General features: G+C 34.1%; 1 protein-coding gene across 7 annotated transcripts in view; it reads left to right on the plus strand.

Moving 5' to 3' along the window:
- The window catches only part of DACH1 (dachshund family transcription factor 1), a 376911-nt gene that overhangs the window by 247128 nt on the left and 116516 nt on the right, over positions 1-13267 (plus strand). For 4 of the 7 annotated variants that reach the window (XM_058848038.1, XM_058848012.1, XM_058848048.1 and 1 more), the window contains 2 exons: positions 4221-4356; positions 6605-6742. In XM_058848038.1, the coding sequence (XP_058704021.1) occupies positions 4221-4356; positions 6605-6742 (274 nt within the window). The remainder of the gene's footprint in view (positions 1-4220; positions 4357-6604; positions 6743-13267) is intronic. The other 3 variants (XM_058848021.1, XM_058848055.1, XM_058848063.1) reach the window with 1 other exon arrangement.

A 13267-nucleotide genomic window follows, 5' to 3' on the forward strand; every position in this document is an offset into this window, starting at 1 on the left:
TTAAATACTTGTAGGATAGAAATAGGCAGGAGGTGAAGACTGCATGCAAATCTGGTTTGGTTATTGGAAGAACACCTATTCAAACTTCATCAGAAATGGTCAAGAATTTTGTTATTAATGAACAAGAATGGCAAAGAATAAAGAACATTTGTGGGAAAACGGAGGTGTTGACAACCTAGACGATACCACGTACTTTTCTGTCCTCTTAGGAGCAGAGAGATTATTCCTACATATATTACCTGAAATGTCTTCAATAATGATACAACAGTTAAACTTCACCAGCTTTGTGTTTTGATATATTTTGAGGAAGGCTTTTGGTAATGAAGCAGTTTTCCAACAGTGAAAACATGCTGCTGAAGTTGAAATAAAATAGGCAAAAAAAGAAAATAATATTGTATAACTAAATGTGTGACCAGGTAAGAGGACAAAGAAACATGATATAGAGAAAAAGGTATTTCTGGCCTCCTGAATACCATTACTGATGTATTAAAATAATTCTTTTTAAAAAAGTTACTTAAAAGTAACATTCAGAGTAAGACTTTACATTATTTGCTTATTTGAGAAATTTAGAAAAAAGTTGATAAATACATAAAGATTCTCTTGTTTTACTTGAAGAAAGACCAAGACATTGTGATTTTGTGAATGTTATGTAATATTCTGGAACAAAACTGGAGTGATTTCAATTCTAGAGATAATATCAATCTCATGTGTTAAAATCTCTGATATTGAAATCTTTTACCTGTTTTTTACAGCATAAAATAAAATACCCAGTGTCACAGGAAAAAGTCTGTTATTTATGAAATGGGCTTGACATTGAGAGTGTGCAACTTGTCAGTGGAGTAGGAGTATAAAAAAGGGTGTTAGAGTTCCCTTAGAGTGAAAATTTCTTTGTGTTAGGAACATTTTTGGAGGAGGTAAATATCATATTCTTAAATGCTTAGGATTCATGATTTGGATCAAATTGTAAACAGCGCCAAAATAAGGAATGCTTCAGATTTGGTCCCTGAGAGTTTGTTGTCCACCGCTTAGTAAAGCCTCTGGTTCTGATACCTGAGAGTCTTAACCATTCTGAAATGTTGGTCAACCATATGCTAAATTGCTGCATATTACCTAAATTTTTCACACTACTTTTTACCTGTGAGTATCTTTAGAAAGGAATAGGAAAGCAAAAAATGGAGGAAAAAAATAGCAAGACGTTATACACCAGATTCTCCAGAAACATCTGCCTCTGGGAGTAGGCAAGTTTTAGAAAAACTATTGAGCAGTGGGCAGAATCCTAAGTGATTTCTGTTGCCAGGATTTTAAGTCAGTAAATTCTATTTCTTTGCTGTTTCAGGTAGAGTAACTTGTACAAAAGTGACATGCTGTAGAAGTGAAAAAATAGCTCTGATCTACATTATTTAATGAACACAATTTTGAACATTTCCTTTTTTGAAAAATTTTAAATGGAGTCTAAAGTTGATTTAATATTTTAGCACAAACCAAATTAATGTTTTCTGCACAAAAGTCTCTGTTAAGGAAAACACATTGATATTCCAGCACCGTTAGTTTATTACTATGACTTTTTTAGAGCAACAAAGTATTTCAATTTATTATTAGTAGCATTGCCATTTATTATTGCAGTGAATTTGTTAAGCACAAAACATTGCTATAGACTGTTGCCACTGAAGATGAACAGATCACATGGACACAGGTCGAGGTGTGGTGAAAAGAAGAGAGAGTTTATTTTTCCTCCCAGGATTTATAGGCTTCTGACCACGGCCAGGGATTGGATGGTCAGGATAACACTTTCTCACTGCACTGGCCACGAGAGATGCCCATCACAAGACGTGTAACAGAAAGAATGTACACATATCTATGTTTACAGTTACTGTCCTGGGAAAGTCTTTAGAAAACCATGTCAGCAAGCTCAGAAGCTGAGTTTTCAGGGCGACAATAGACCAGATTGCTGATTGTGGAATTATGAAGCAAAGATATAAAAAAAAATAGTTAAGGTGCTAAATTGCTTTATTTTGCATTTCTGTATAGTTAAATCCCATGTTTTATTGGAATTAAAGGGTATTTTACAAATTAATTGATAAAGCCAAGATATATAGTTTTCTCATGGATTTTGTCTATGTCATATTATATGAGAATAAAACTCATTATCTGTTTTGTTTGTACAGTAATTATATTTCGTTGTCCTGTGCATTCCTTTTGCTCGCTCCATCTCATAATACATGCTGTAAAAGCACACATAAATAAATAGGATAAACAAATTAAGCTGTTTAAATAAATTAATTTACTCTGCAGCTCTGTATTCAAATCTTATGTGCTCACTGGATTTCATTTTAATGAAACCCTTCTAAGAACAATACATTGTATGCCAAACAGTGAAATTATATTTTAAATGAATGATTAAATATACCGTGTTCTAATTTATATCAAATCTGTACACTGTGCATGCTTAAATCCTCCTAAATCTAAAGAAATAAATCTTCTGCATTCTGAAAACATCTGCATTATAATCCTCCTCTTGAATACCCAGTTCATGGACATATAAACACAATCAAAGTCATAATAAGCCTAGAGCTATGATGCAGTTAAGCTATCCTCATCAATGTTTTTGACTTAAAAACCTTAGACTATTAAAGTGGAATCTACTTAAATGTCTTGAAATGTTGTTCTAAAAAATCTCCTCCCACTCTATCAATATACCCATTGAATCCCTTTGCAATCAGAATCTCAAGTTCAGCAGATACTTTTTAATGAAACTTACCTGGAACAAATCTATTGATTACTGTAGCTGGGGATGTTGCAAAATTTCTTAGGAATGCATTCAGAAAAATAAGTATTTATCTAGTGACTGTGCATAATAACATAATGATTGCTCCAAAAGAACTTTGCTGTATGAGGAAAGTACTTTTTTTTTCAAGAAGATGTATTTGCAACAGCAGGCTTTATTTTGTGTTATTAAACACGTACTAATTGTAATGTTTCATTACCAAAAGCCTTTAGTGAGTTGAATGTGTGCAGTTGTTTGTTGATTGGTGGTTTAGGCTCATTGTTTTTTTCATAATAAGTTAGATTTTCAGTTATCAAAAGGAAAAAAACAAGCAAAAAAACACACAGTGTAACATCTTCAATGCTTCCAATAGATTTCCCTTATAGGATTTATTTATTTTTATCCCTATTTGCCCAAAACAGCCTCACACTTACATATTTTAGCAATAAGTCTTGAGAACATTCAGCAGTAAAAAGGAAATTGCAGGGAAAGATAGTGAATTTTCTAGAAAGAACTATTCTGCACTTATCTCCCTTTGATTATTGTTACTGTTGGACTTTTGGGTAAATATCAGATATATCTATCTGCTACATACTAGCAATACTCCCATAGCAGATGTGCAATGCAAACTGTCACAATCCTCGCATTCTGGTTTTCAAAAACAAGTCTTGGAGTGTGTCATAGCTTCTCTTGTCTACCCTGCCAGGCCTTTCCCTGGATAGAAATACATGAATGGTGGTTTTCCCCATTTTGCTGGTTTTCCCCATTTTGAAGTGTCATGGCCACATTCATCCAAAAAGTGTGAATCATTCCAAGTTTGCATTCCATGGTAAAAACAGACATTTGGACTTCCATCAGTTATGTTACTGGTACAGGTACAGTAAGGAGGTTATAGTTTCTATATGATCCATTACAGTTCCATAAGATCTCATTGCTCAAGAAGCCTCTTTGAAATTAAGATGTAGAGTAAGTCAACGTGAGATAAAACAACAGTACCTGGTCTTTATTTATTTACAGAAATACATAATTCCTCATCCTGTAAGGCTGACATCTGTATGCCAAAATGTATACTTCCAATTCAACTGCATGATGGTATGAATAAAGAAAATGAAAAATAAAACAAACAAAAACCATAAAAAAAAAAATAACAAAAAACCCCAACCAACCAAAAAAACCCAAGCAAAAATCAAAATAAAAACCCCAAAGCAGAACAAACAAAGGCAGTAAAAAGCCTAATAGGGTGAGCTGTACTCATATTGCATGCTTAAATGTAAGGTCTAGTGTCCTAAAGGTGCCAAGTTTCCTTTGAGAATGCTCTGCAAACCCTGGAAATCTCAAAAGGGGAATGAGTAGGTTGTCATTTGGAAGGGAGATTCAGTTTAGGGAAGTGATGTTTGGAAACAGAGGCTTGGTTTAACTTTGCCATTTTTTCGCAATGACTTTTTGTGTGGTCTAGGAACGTGTTCCAGACAGCCCTTCTCCTGCTCCTTCCCTTGAAGAGGGCCGAAGACCTGGCAGCCATCCGTCCTCTCATCGAAGCAGCAGCGTGTCCAGCTCTCCTGCGCGGACCGAGAGCTCTTCAGACAGAATCCGTAGGTCCCATTCTTCTCCTTCTCACCACTTTAAATTTGATTAGGTGCAGCTTGTTTTTCTAATCAAAATGCCCTCGCCTTAAATAGATCTCATATGTGTCATGTTCAGAAGTTCAGCTGCAATAACTATCTCCCAACATTATGTTCCCCAGTTTACAGTATCATAATATCTGATGCTACATTAACAGGTAGTGATATAAACTGCCATCATGTCATATTAAACATAAAGATATGAGCAATGAAATACAGAATTGCAGGCAAGAAGCAATTTGCTAGATTAGTTTTAGAACTGAACATATAGTGTAAACATTTTTAAAAGAAATTGAATTTTATTTAATCTGGTTACTCTGTTTTGATTTCTAAATTGAATTTGACTTCATAAGCAATATTTTACATGGTAGAATTGCTTGGTAAAGAGAAGAATCGGGTTAAATAAATTAAAAATGTGCATAGTTTATAAGTTTTTAAATATAAATTTTTGTAATGGTGAGAAATATGATAGAAAGAATATTATCACCTCATAGCTCCCAGGGGACAGAGTGAAATTAAACTGTGGTGTCCCAGAGTGATGCCATTTTTATCACAGTTCCATATACAGAATATGGCAAAGACTCTGAATTCTGTGATATTCCAATGCAGCAATGGAAACTAAGGTTCTAAATGCATACTACTTTATTGATATGTACTTAAATTCATATGACACTTGTCCATTCCCTTTAATACTGCTCTGTTGCAGGTCTTTGTGCATTTCAATCATCCTTCCACAGTGGAATTTGTCAGTAGGTGAAATGGGAGGGTTTGGCACACATGTAGAGGGCCATGAAGGAGCTGTATGAAATAGGTGGCCGTATTGATTAGATGCAACACGTGTCCTTTGGGCTGCTTCTCTTCAGGCTCTCGTTGCAGGAAGCTGACTCTTCATTGACCTTCAGATGAGAGATCTTTCATTAGTGTGTGATGAAAAATGACTTACCAAAGAAAAGAAATGAGGCCTGACTATGACAAGCTGAAAATTCTGTTTTCTTATCACTTGGACAATTCAGAGAGCAGATTAAATTGGCATCCCATATACTGTGACCTATCTATTTCCCCAGGCTTGACCCACAAGCCTTTCATTATATTTTCTTTCCATTGTCCAGTTGAGGAGGGGGAGTGATGGAGTGGCTTAGGAGGGCATGTAATTTCCAGCCAAGATCAGCCCACTGCAGGCTTCATAAGTGAAGTTCTGAAAGAAACCCTCAGAAATGTAGATTTAAATTTTTTTTCTTAATTGATTGAATATTATATTTGTTTACAACTAATGAAGACCTTTTCCACTGTTCTCTTAAAAAAACCCCAAAAAACTAACAAAACAAACCCCAAAAATCTAAATCGAGAGATATTTATTGTTTTTGCTAAGGAATTACCCTTTTTTTAACAAAAAAAGAAATTGTACTGTTCAGCTTACTTTATAATTTATAGAGAGGAGTGGGACCTTTGCACATTTTTTCCTTCCACGTGAACATACATAATGGAGTTCCTTAAGCAGTGCATCACTTCAGTAACTTATTTATTTATAAGATAATTATTTTCAGACCTATCTGATTTGTTAGCATCACACCTGATTCTTAAGTACATCTTTTGTGGTGCCAGCCAGATTAAGATGACTACTACAGGAATATGGGTTCCATATTTTTTTTAAAAAATAAAATACTAAAAATGTCATAAATCTCTTGAAAATACAATTTTTTCAGGATAAAAGCATAGAAATATAAACTACCTGAGTTTCTGAGGTATGTTTGAGATTCATTGTTGGAAAGAGCTTTCCAACCTGTCTGATGAGCAAATAAGCAATCCTACTGTTGCACAGAATATATGGAAAAGTGGTTTATGTCATCTGAAAGGCCACAATGCTTCATTTAAGGAAGTTATTAGGGACTGCATATTGGGAATATTGGTACTCAAGAATTTTTGTACTATGAACTAAAAATTCAACAGTTTTTATTAAATAAGCAAGAACATACTTGCAAGTTTATCCAACTTTAAATATTTCCAACTTTATCCAAAGTTAATGAACTTTCTTTTTAAAATTGATTGTTTTAAACTAGAAGTAACAGGAAGAAACTTTTCCTCTATGTGGATCCTGATAGCACTAATTAAATAACTTTATGATTGCTAGCAGTCTTGTATAATTAAGAGGAAAACTATGTAAAATAAGTAAGAAAGAGTATTGTTAATATGATTTCTTTCTGCCTGTGCTTGTGTCTAGCAGCTGTCCATCAGAATGGGCTATCTATGAACCAAATGCTGATGGGTTTGTCACCTAATGTCCTGCCTGGACCTAAGGAGGGTGATCTGGCTGGTCATGATGTGGGACATGAGACAAAAAGAATACACATTGAGAAAGGTAATATGAATATTATAATTCTATTTCTTCAGTGTAAAAGAAGTGTTGTCTTGGTAGCTAATTATTATACTTGCAATTTTTAATTTTTTAATTGGGATTTTTGTTTTGTTGATTTATTTTATTTCAATTTCACAAACCAAATTGTAACAGGATGCTAACTTTCTTTAGTGTTCTATTTTGTAACCTCCAAGATTAATGAATATATATATATATATATATATATGTATATATATGATGGAGAAATTTCATAAATATTGCAAAGTAGGATGAGTGAAAAACAGTTTTACCTTATTATTACGATTCTGACCCTTCTGCAGCACTGTTTAGGTATTAAGTTTCTGTCTCCGTCCAGTTGACTTTAATGACCTACTTCCCAGAGGGGCTGAGCACCGTGAAAATTAGTCCATGTGTGCAAAAAGGAAAAAGGCTAATACCAAGCCATTAAATTAGGGAATTGCATAAAATGATGCTGGTATACATTATATAATGGGATTTAAATTTAATTGAGTATATGACCAAAGTGTTTGATCTAGGTGAATAGTCCACATGCACTTATGCTGATTATGACACCATTTCATCTCTGCTGGTATTCAAAGTCAAGTTCCTGTTCAGGGCTCTTACAGGGGATTTTGGTGGTATGGTGGTGGAATTTTGAAAGGTGCATTTTATGTTTTATTTGCTTAATATATGTGAATTTTAAGTCTTATAGGCTGGAAACATTATGTTTAAAGAGAAGCTTAAAATGCAATGCATGATTTGGAAAAAAAATTTTTAAGCTTATCAGAAAAATCAGTTCTTAGAGCACAACGAGAGAAAAAGTAAAAGGTATAATAACCAGACATTGAAACAGAGCTGGAGAAACTGCTGTTGCTACGAAGATTTCATAATAAGACATTTTGCGACAATTTTAATAGCTATAAGATGATACCTTCTCTGTCTTGTGTTTGAACACTGAGATATGAAAAAGAATTAAAACCTGGACAATTCTATTCTGGACAGGTGGTGTTTTTAATAAGATTACCAGAAAAATTAATGAAAACAACATTTCTTTTATATAAACCATTTAGTTTGGTTCATTGCACACACAACCTGTTTTTGCTTACACTATGCCCTCACCCAGCCTGTGCAAATTGTATCCCTGCTGTGAAGTATGATACGATCAAATAGGTTTGTTTTGAATTTCCATAAATGATTTTATTTCAGCCTTTGAAGTTACTTGTTTAACTGTAATCCAACTGGAAAGTTCTGCAAAGAGAAGTACATATTAAGAATGGCAACTACTTTTGCATGTCACTCAGGTTTTTTAAAGTTTTTTTTTTTAATTATGAAATCCTAAATGTATTTTGCCAGGTTTTGCAAGATCTGTTCTCAGTAAAACTGCTGAGAATTCTCTTTTTTACCTCAGTCCTTGTTTAGGTCAAACCTACTTTTTCCTTTTTTTTTTTTTTTTATTCTTTTTCCTCTGCTCTGTTCCAGCCTACTGAATTAATGGTAAATATTCATGGGCTATCTAGATTGATAGGGGTTACTAAATTAAAAATTGTTTTCTGTCATGACTACATTTATCATGTCTCTCATATCAATCTTGTACCTTTAGTACTAATCCAATCTGTATTAAAACAAGTGATTTGACTTACAGATATTTGTGGAGATAGTAATTATCTAGTTTTGTCACTGTGAGCTTGCAATCAGGTTTTGAAACTGTTTTACCCCTGCAAATCAGTCAGACTGTGACCATATTTAAAAATGCAAACACACACATGTAGGTGGTGGCACTTTTATTGTTAAAACCCCATCACCTTCATCAGAGGAAGGCAGGAAGGGAGGGAGGAAGGAAAAGGAAAGAAATCAAAAGTTCTAAATAAGTATCATGAAACATTTAAAAATGGATGGTTTTTTAACCAATCAAATTAATTTCATTGGTAGAAACTTACTAGCTGCAACTAAAATGTCTTTTAATCGAACCTGGGAACCTAGAAAATCCTAAGTAAAAAAGTAATAAAGAAGAACCTGTCTTTTCTTGTCTCCTCTTCCATTAAAAAAAATGAAAAAATGAAAAAAATCTCTGAAGTGATCTGTGACCAGGGAAAATTTATTTACAGCCAATATATAATTTAAAGAGGTAACAAAGTTATAACAGAGGCAACTGATCAACATACTTTGGTATTGTATTTGTATACAAATTCTGAATGTCAGAGGAGTGAATCACTTATTTGACCTGACCTATGAGCTGGATACAGGAGAGAAAATGCCATTTACCTGTTAGAAACAGTACAAAGGAGCTAATTTACCCAGTCCACGCAACATGGTGTAATATGTTTAGAAACATTTCATTGGCATTGGCAGACTGAATAAGTCTTTCAAAGATCATATGTATTTCTATTCAAAATTCAGCAAGAATTAGTACTAATGGCAAAAATTAGTTTATTTTATTAGAGTGGTTTAAGCTACCAGTAAAGCTCTTGTGCAGTTTTGTGATTTTTTATTTTGATTTGTTTGGTTGTTTTTGATTTTTTGTTTGTTTGGGTTTTTGGTTGTTTTTGTTTTTGTGGATTCTTTTGTTTGTTTTATTTTTTTTTTTCCTTTAGACTGTCTTCAAAATCTACTTTCAGGTTTTGGTATGAGGAATTTTGAGTGATCTTACCTTCCATGGAGTCCAGTTATTATGACACCAACAATCAAATGAGGTTCTGTGGATCTGTCTGTTAAAGCTAGAAAGTTCACATCAGGCTCTGGGTCATTATTTGTTGCAGGAATACTGGAAGAGTTGTTGCCAATGGCCATGTGCAAAACATGGATGCTGGGGTCCTTTTACAGCTGCTTAATCCAGGTGTGCAGCTTTGCTGCATCCTAGCTTCATGTTGGGTCAAGACCCAGTGTACACATCTGAGGTTCCACTCATTCCCTGAGTTCGCTAAGAAGGAAACTTAGGTTTGCTATGAGTATGTTGTGGTCCAGCTGAGTTCCCAGTCTGGACTAGGAAGGACTGCAGGAGATACTGCAGAGCACTTGAGCCTCACAGTTCATACATTACTCAAGATGTCATCATCTGTATCACAGGAAGTGAATTACCCTAGATTTCCAAAGGATTTTTGCTTTTTAGAAGATAACAGCTTTTTCAATTTTACTGAAAGCAGGCTGTAGAAATGCAGATGGTCTTGGGAAAAATGAGGTAAGTTCAAGTACACAATGTCAGTTCAAGTGCTTGACAGCCAAAACCAAGTATCTGATTTTGTAATCTGTAATTATGGATTATGTGATGGTGGACATTGGGTTTATTAGGTCAGATTCAACAAGGAGGACTTACGTGAAATATGGGAGTCATATTAGTAAAGATCCATTCATTTTTCTATGTCAAGAGACTTTAAGTCTTTTCAAGTTTCTGTGGCACAAAGTTTGCACTAGATAGTCCCTCAATTTAGATGAGGTATATTTCATCACTTTTTCTGTGCAGCTTACATATGATATCCTGCAGGCCTCCCAGTCCGAAGCTATGAGAAGCAGATTTTTGGTGTTTTTTATGGAGCTGGATACACGTTCAGCTCTTCAGTAATGTTATCGATTAAGCATGGATATAGCCTAGGAAAGAGGAACTAATGGAGAGCATAAAGACTAGACTGATGAATCCTGATACTCTTTTTGCTCATTGATCTGAAGAGTTTCAAGAAAAGAAAGTTCAAAATAACCAATGGCTTAAAAGTCACATACACCCTCCTTGGAGATGTGGAGCCTAATTCTCTCCAGACAAAAGAGAGAATTGAACTTGTGACGTATTTGCTGAGCAGTATCCTTAATCACTGTAATTTGTAAAAGTGGGGAGTATATTTTAACATCCTTTTACCCTTATAACCTGGACTCAGGTGGTTTTGGATCTGCAAGATATTATTTATAGCTCAGTCCTACTGACAGAATTTCTGTACTTACTAGCTGCAGGTAGCTGCATACAATTTTTTGGGGTGATGTTTGAGGCAGTGGCTGCTCGTACCGTCATCACCATTGGAAAGTTGGTTGCTTTAACACCAAATTTAGATGCTTAAGTGTTTTATTGGATCTGGCCTTAGGGCATCAGATTAGAATTTTCTGTCTCTATCAATTTATATGTTTTTTTAGCTAGACACCAACAGCAAATGAAGCCTGAATGTCATGCTTATATTTTCAATTGAATATGTTATTTGAGATGTGGGAAGGACACTCTCTTGCTGAAAATATGAATGCTGTTTTCTATAGCAAAATATAAAATATTCACCACGTTCACAAAAGTTAAAGCATTTCTTTCAGAAGAGATTTAAAATATGATATTAATGAAAATTCCACAAGTAATTTTCAGATAATCAACAATAACTACTTCTTGACAGCAGCACAAGGTATAACTTTATCAAATCCACATATTAAAAAGAAATTGACTTTCTTTTTATTTTATGTACCCCTCTAGAGGCAAGATCAGTCTTAGACCTTTGGCTAATATCTTATAAAAGAGAATCATAAAATTTCGAAGTATCCTCAGTAAAAAATGGAAAATAATTTAAATATTCTGAAGTTAGAAGTGGATTTTCTTGTTGACATTCATGCATCAAAAAGGAAACTAATGATAAGTATGTCATCCTATATAGCTATTCATTCTGCATTATCAGCAGTAAATCTTCTTAAAATGTATGCACAATGTAAATATAACATGCTTATTCACCTTGACAAATATAGAAATACATGTGAATATGTTTCTATAAATATGAAAGACTCAAAGGAAGTTTTAGCATCAACAAAATTCTCTTCAACCTGAGCTGTTCTCTAGCAGTCAGCAAACAAATGATCCAGACCTTTGGTTAAATTGTGTTTCTGGTCTGTTAGGATTTTAGTTAGTTCTCTGAGAAAGCCCTTTTGTAAGGAGAGTACTTAGCAGTTGATGTAGAGAGTAATGTTCATTGGCAGTTCTGCTGCCCAGCTGCTTGTGTAAACGTATTTTATCTGTTCATTTTTGTATGGATACATACACACAGAAAGATACTTATACAATGTACTTATTTTACTGAATATTGCATTTTAACGTAACAAGAAAACTATTAGTATACCTTGATGCGTTTCTACATGCCAATACACTTACGGTTAACACATTTTAAATCTACATTCTCATTTCACATTCTAAATCTTTTCTATTAAATCTTAATAGATTAGTTTTTAAATCCTTAAGATACTGAGTTCACTCTTTCTACATCATCTAGGACTTCTCAAACTCTTAAAAATAGTAGCCAAATTTGTAACCTATGACAGATAATAAAGATCTGCTGAATTAAAAGTTTGATAAAGCCAGTATCACTTTCTACACTTTGGTTGTTGGTGTATCTTTTCACTCAGCCTGAGAGGCTCAGGAATTTTAACAGTACATTAAAAGCTATTACAGTTAATGGATTATAAAGGTGAAAAATAGAATTGGAAGTTTTTTCTTAAAGTGTTGTTTTTTGCTAAGTAGCTGAAAAACATTATTTTTGTTACATAGAAAACATAGAAGCCTTTCATATTATTGAACAGGATATGAATAGTATGTGTAGGCAGGATGGAGTGCAGAGGTAGTATAAACTTCTGAAAGCTTTTTTTTCAGTGCAAATAGCTGGATAAAATTATTTCTGTAAACCCTCACCAAATCACCTTCCAATGACATACCTCTGCAGACCTGTTTGATACTAGGGGCCTTTATTCTTCTGGGGTGATAGTAGTTTTGGCACATTTTATGAGAGGTGTACTGTGCAGTTTTCACTTGATGGATATGTGCACGTCGGTTCCGAAACATTCCCGGCTAACTAGGCTCAATGCAGCCCAATTGCACACGTGCATACTGCCCATTGTATATTTACAGTGACTCACTTGAATCTTGGACATGCCTGATTTTGTGAATAGGCTCATATGAGTTGCATGTGCACACAATTGGATGTATTTTAAATCTATTGAAAAGCTCTGCATGTACAGTCCTTAGGTGTCCTGTGCCCCAAACAGCTCTGAAAGGTGTTTTATTCTTTTGTTTCTTTCTTTCTTTCTTTCTCCTCAGCTTTCATTTCAATGCAATAGACTTAGAATTGTCTTTATATTTTTTTTTATGGTCTTTACTGAATATATAGTAGAGAGGAGCTATAAACCCATTTGAAATAAATTGTGTGCTCATTTTCATTTTCTGAAATGAATTCTTAAATGAAAGATATAATGGTTATTGATAAGATGTTAGAAAAGACCTTTTTGTCATGTTACCACATTGCAGTTTTTGAGTCATCAGTTCTTAGTGTTTACTTTTAGGAAAAATATGTCACAGGGAATGAAGTTAAAGAAGTTATGGCATCCCACAATGAGGGGATGTGTCTCATAGCACCATGAGGGTGGTCAAATACCGTTCTGTCTCTCTAAGGTAGTTATTTCTAGTTTTAGGTTTTTGCAAGAGAACAAAAAGATACATTTTTTATCTAGCTGCTCTGGAACTAAATTCTGAAGACATTAAGAAATACACAATTGTTTTGTGTGAATTTAATGTGAATTTGAAGGGAG

Source organism: Poecile atricapillus, chromosome 1 (assembly GCF_030490865.1).
Source record: "Poecile atricapillus isolate bPoeAtr1 chromosome 1, bPoeAtr1.hap1, whole genome shotgun sequence".
Taxonomy (NCBI): domain Eukaryota; kingdom Metazoa; phylum Chordata; class Aves; order Passeriformes; family Paridae; genus Poecile; species Poecile atricapillus.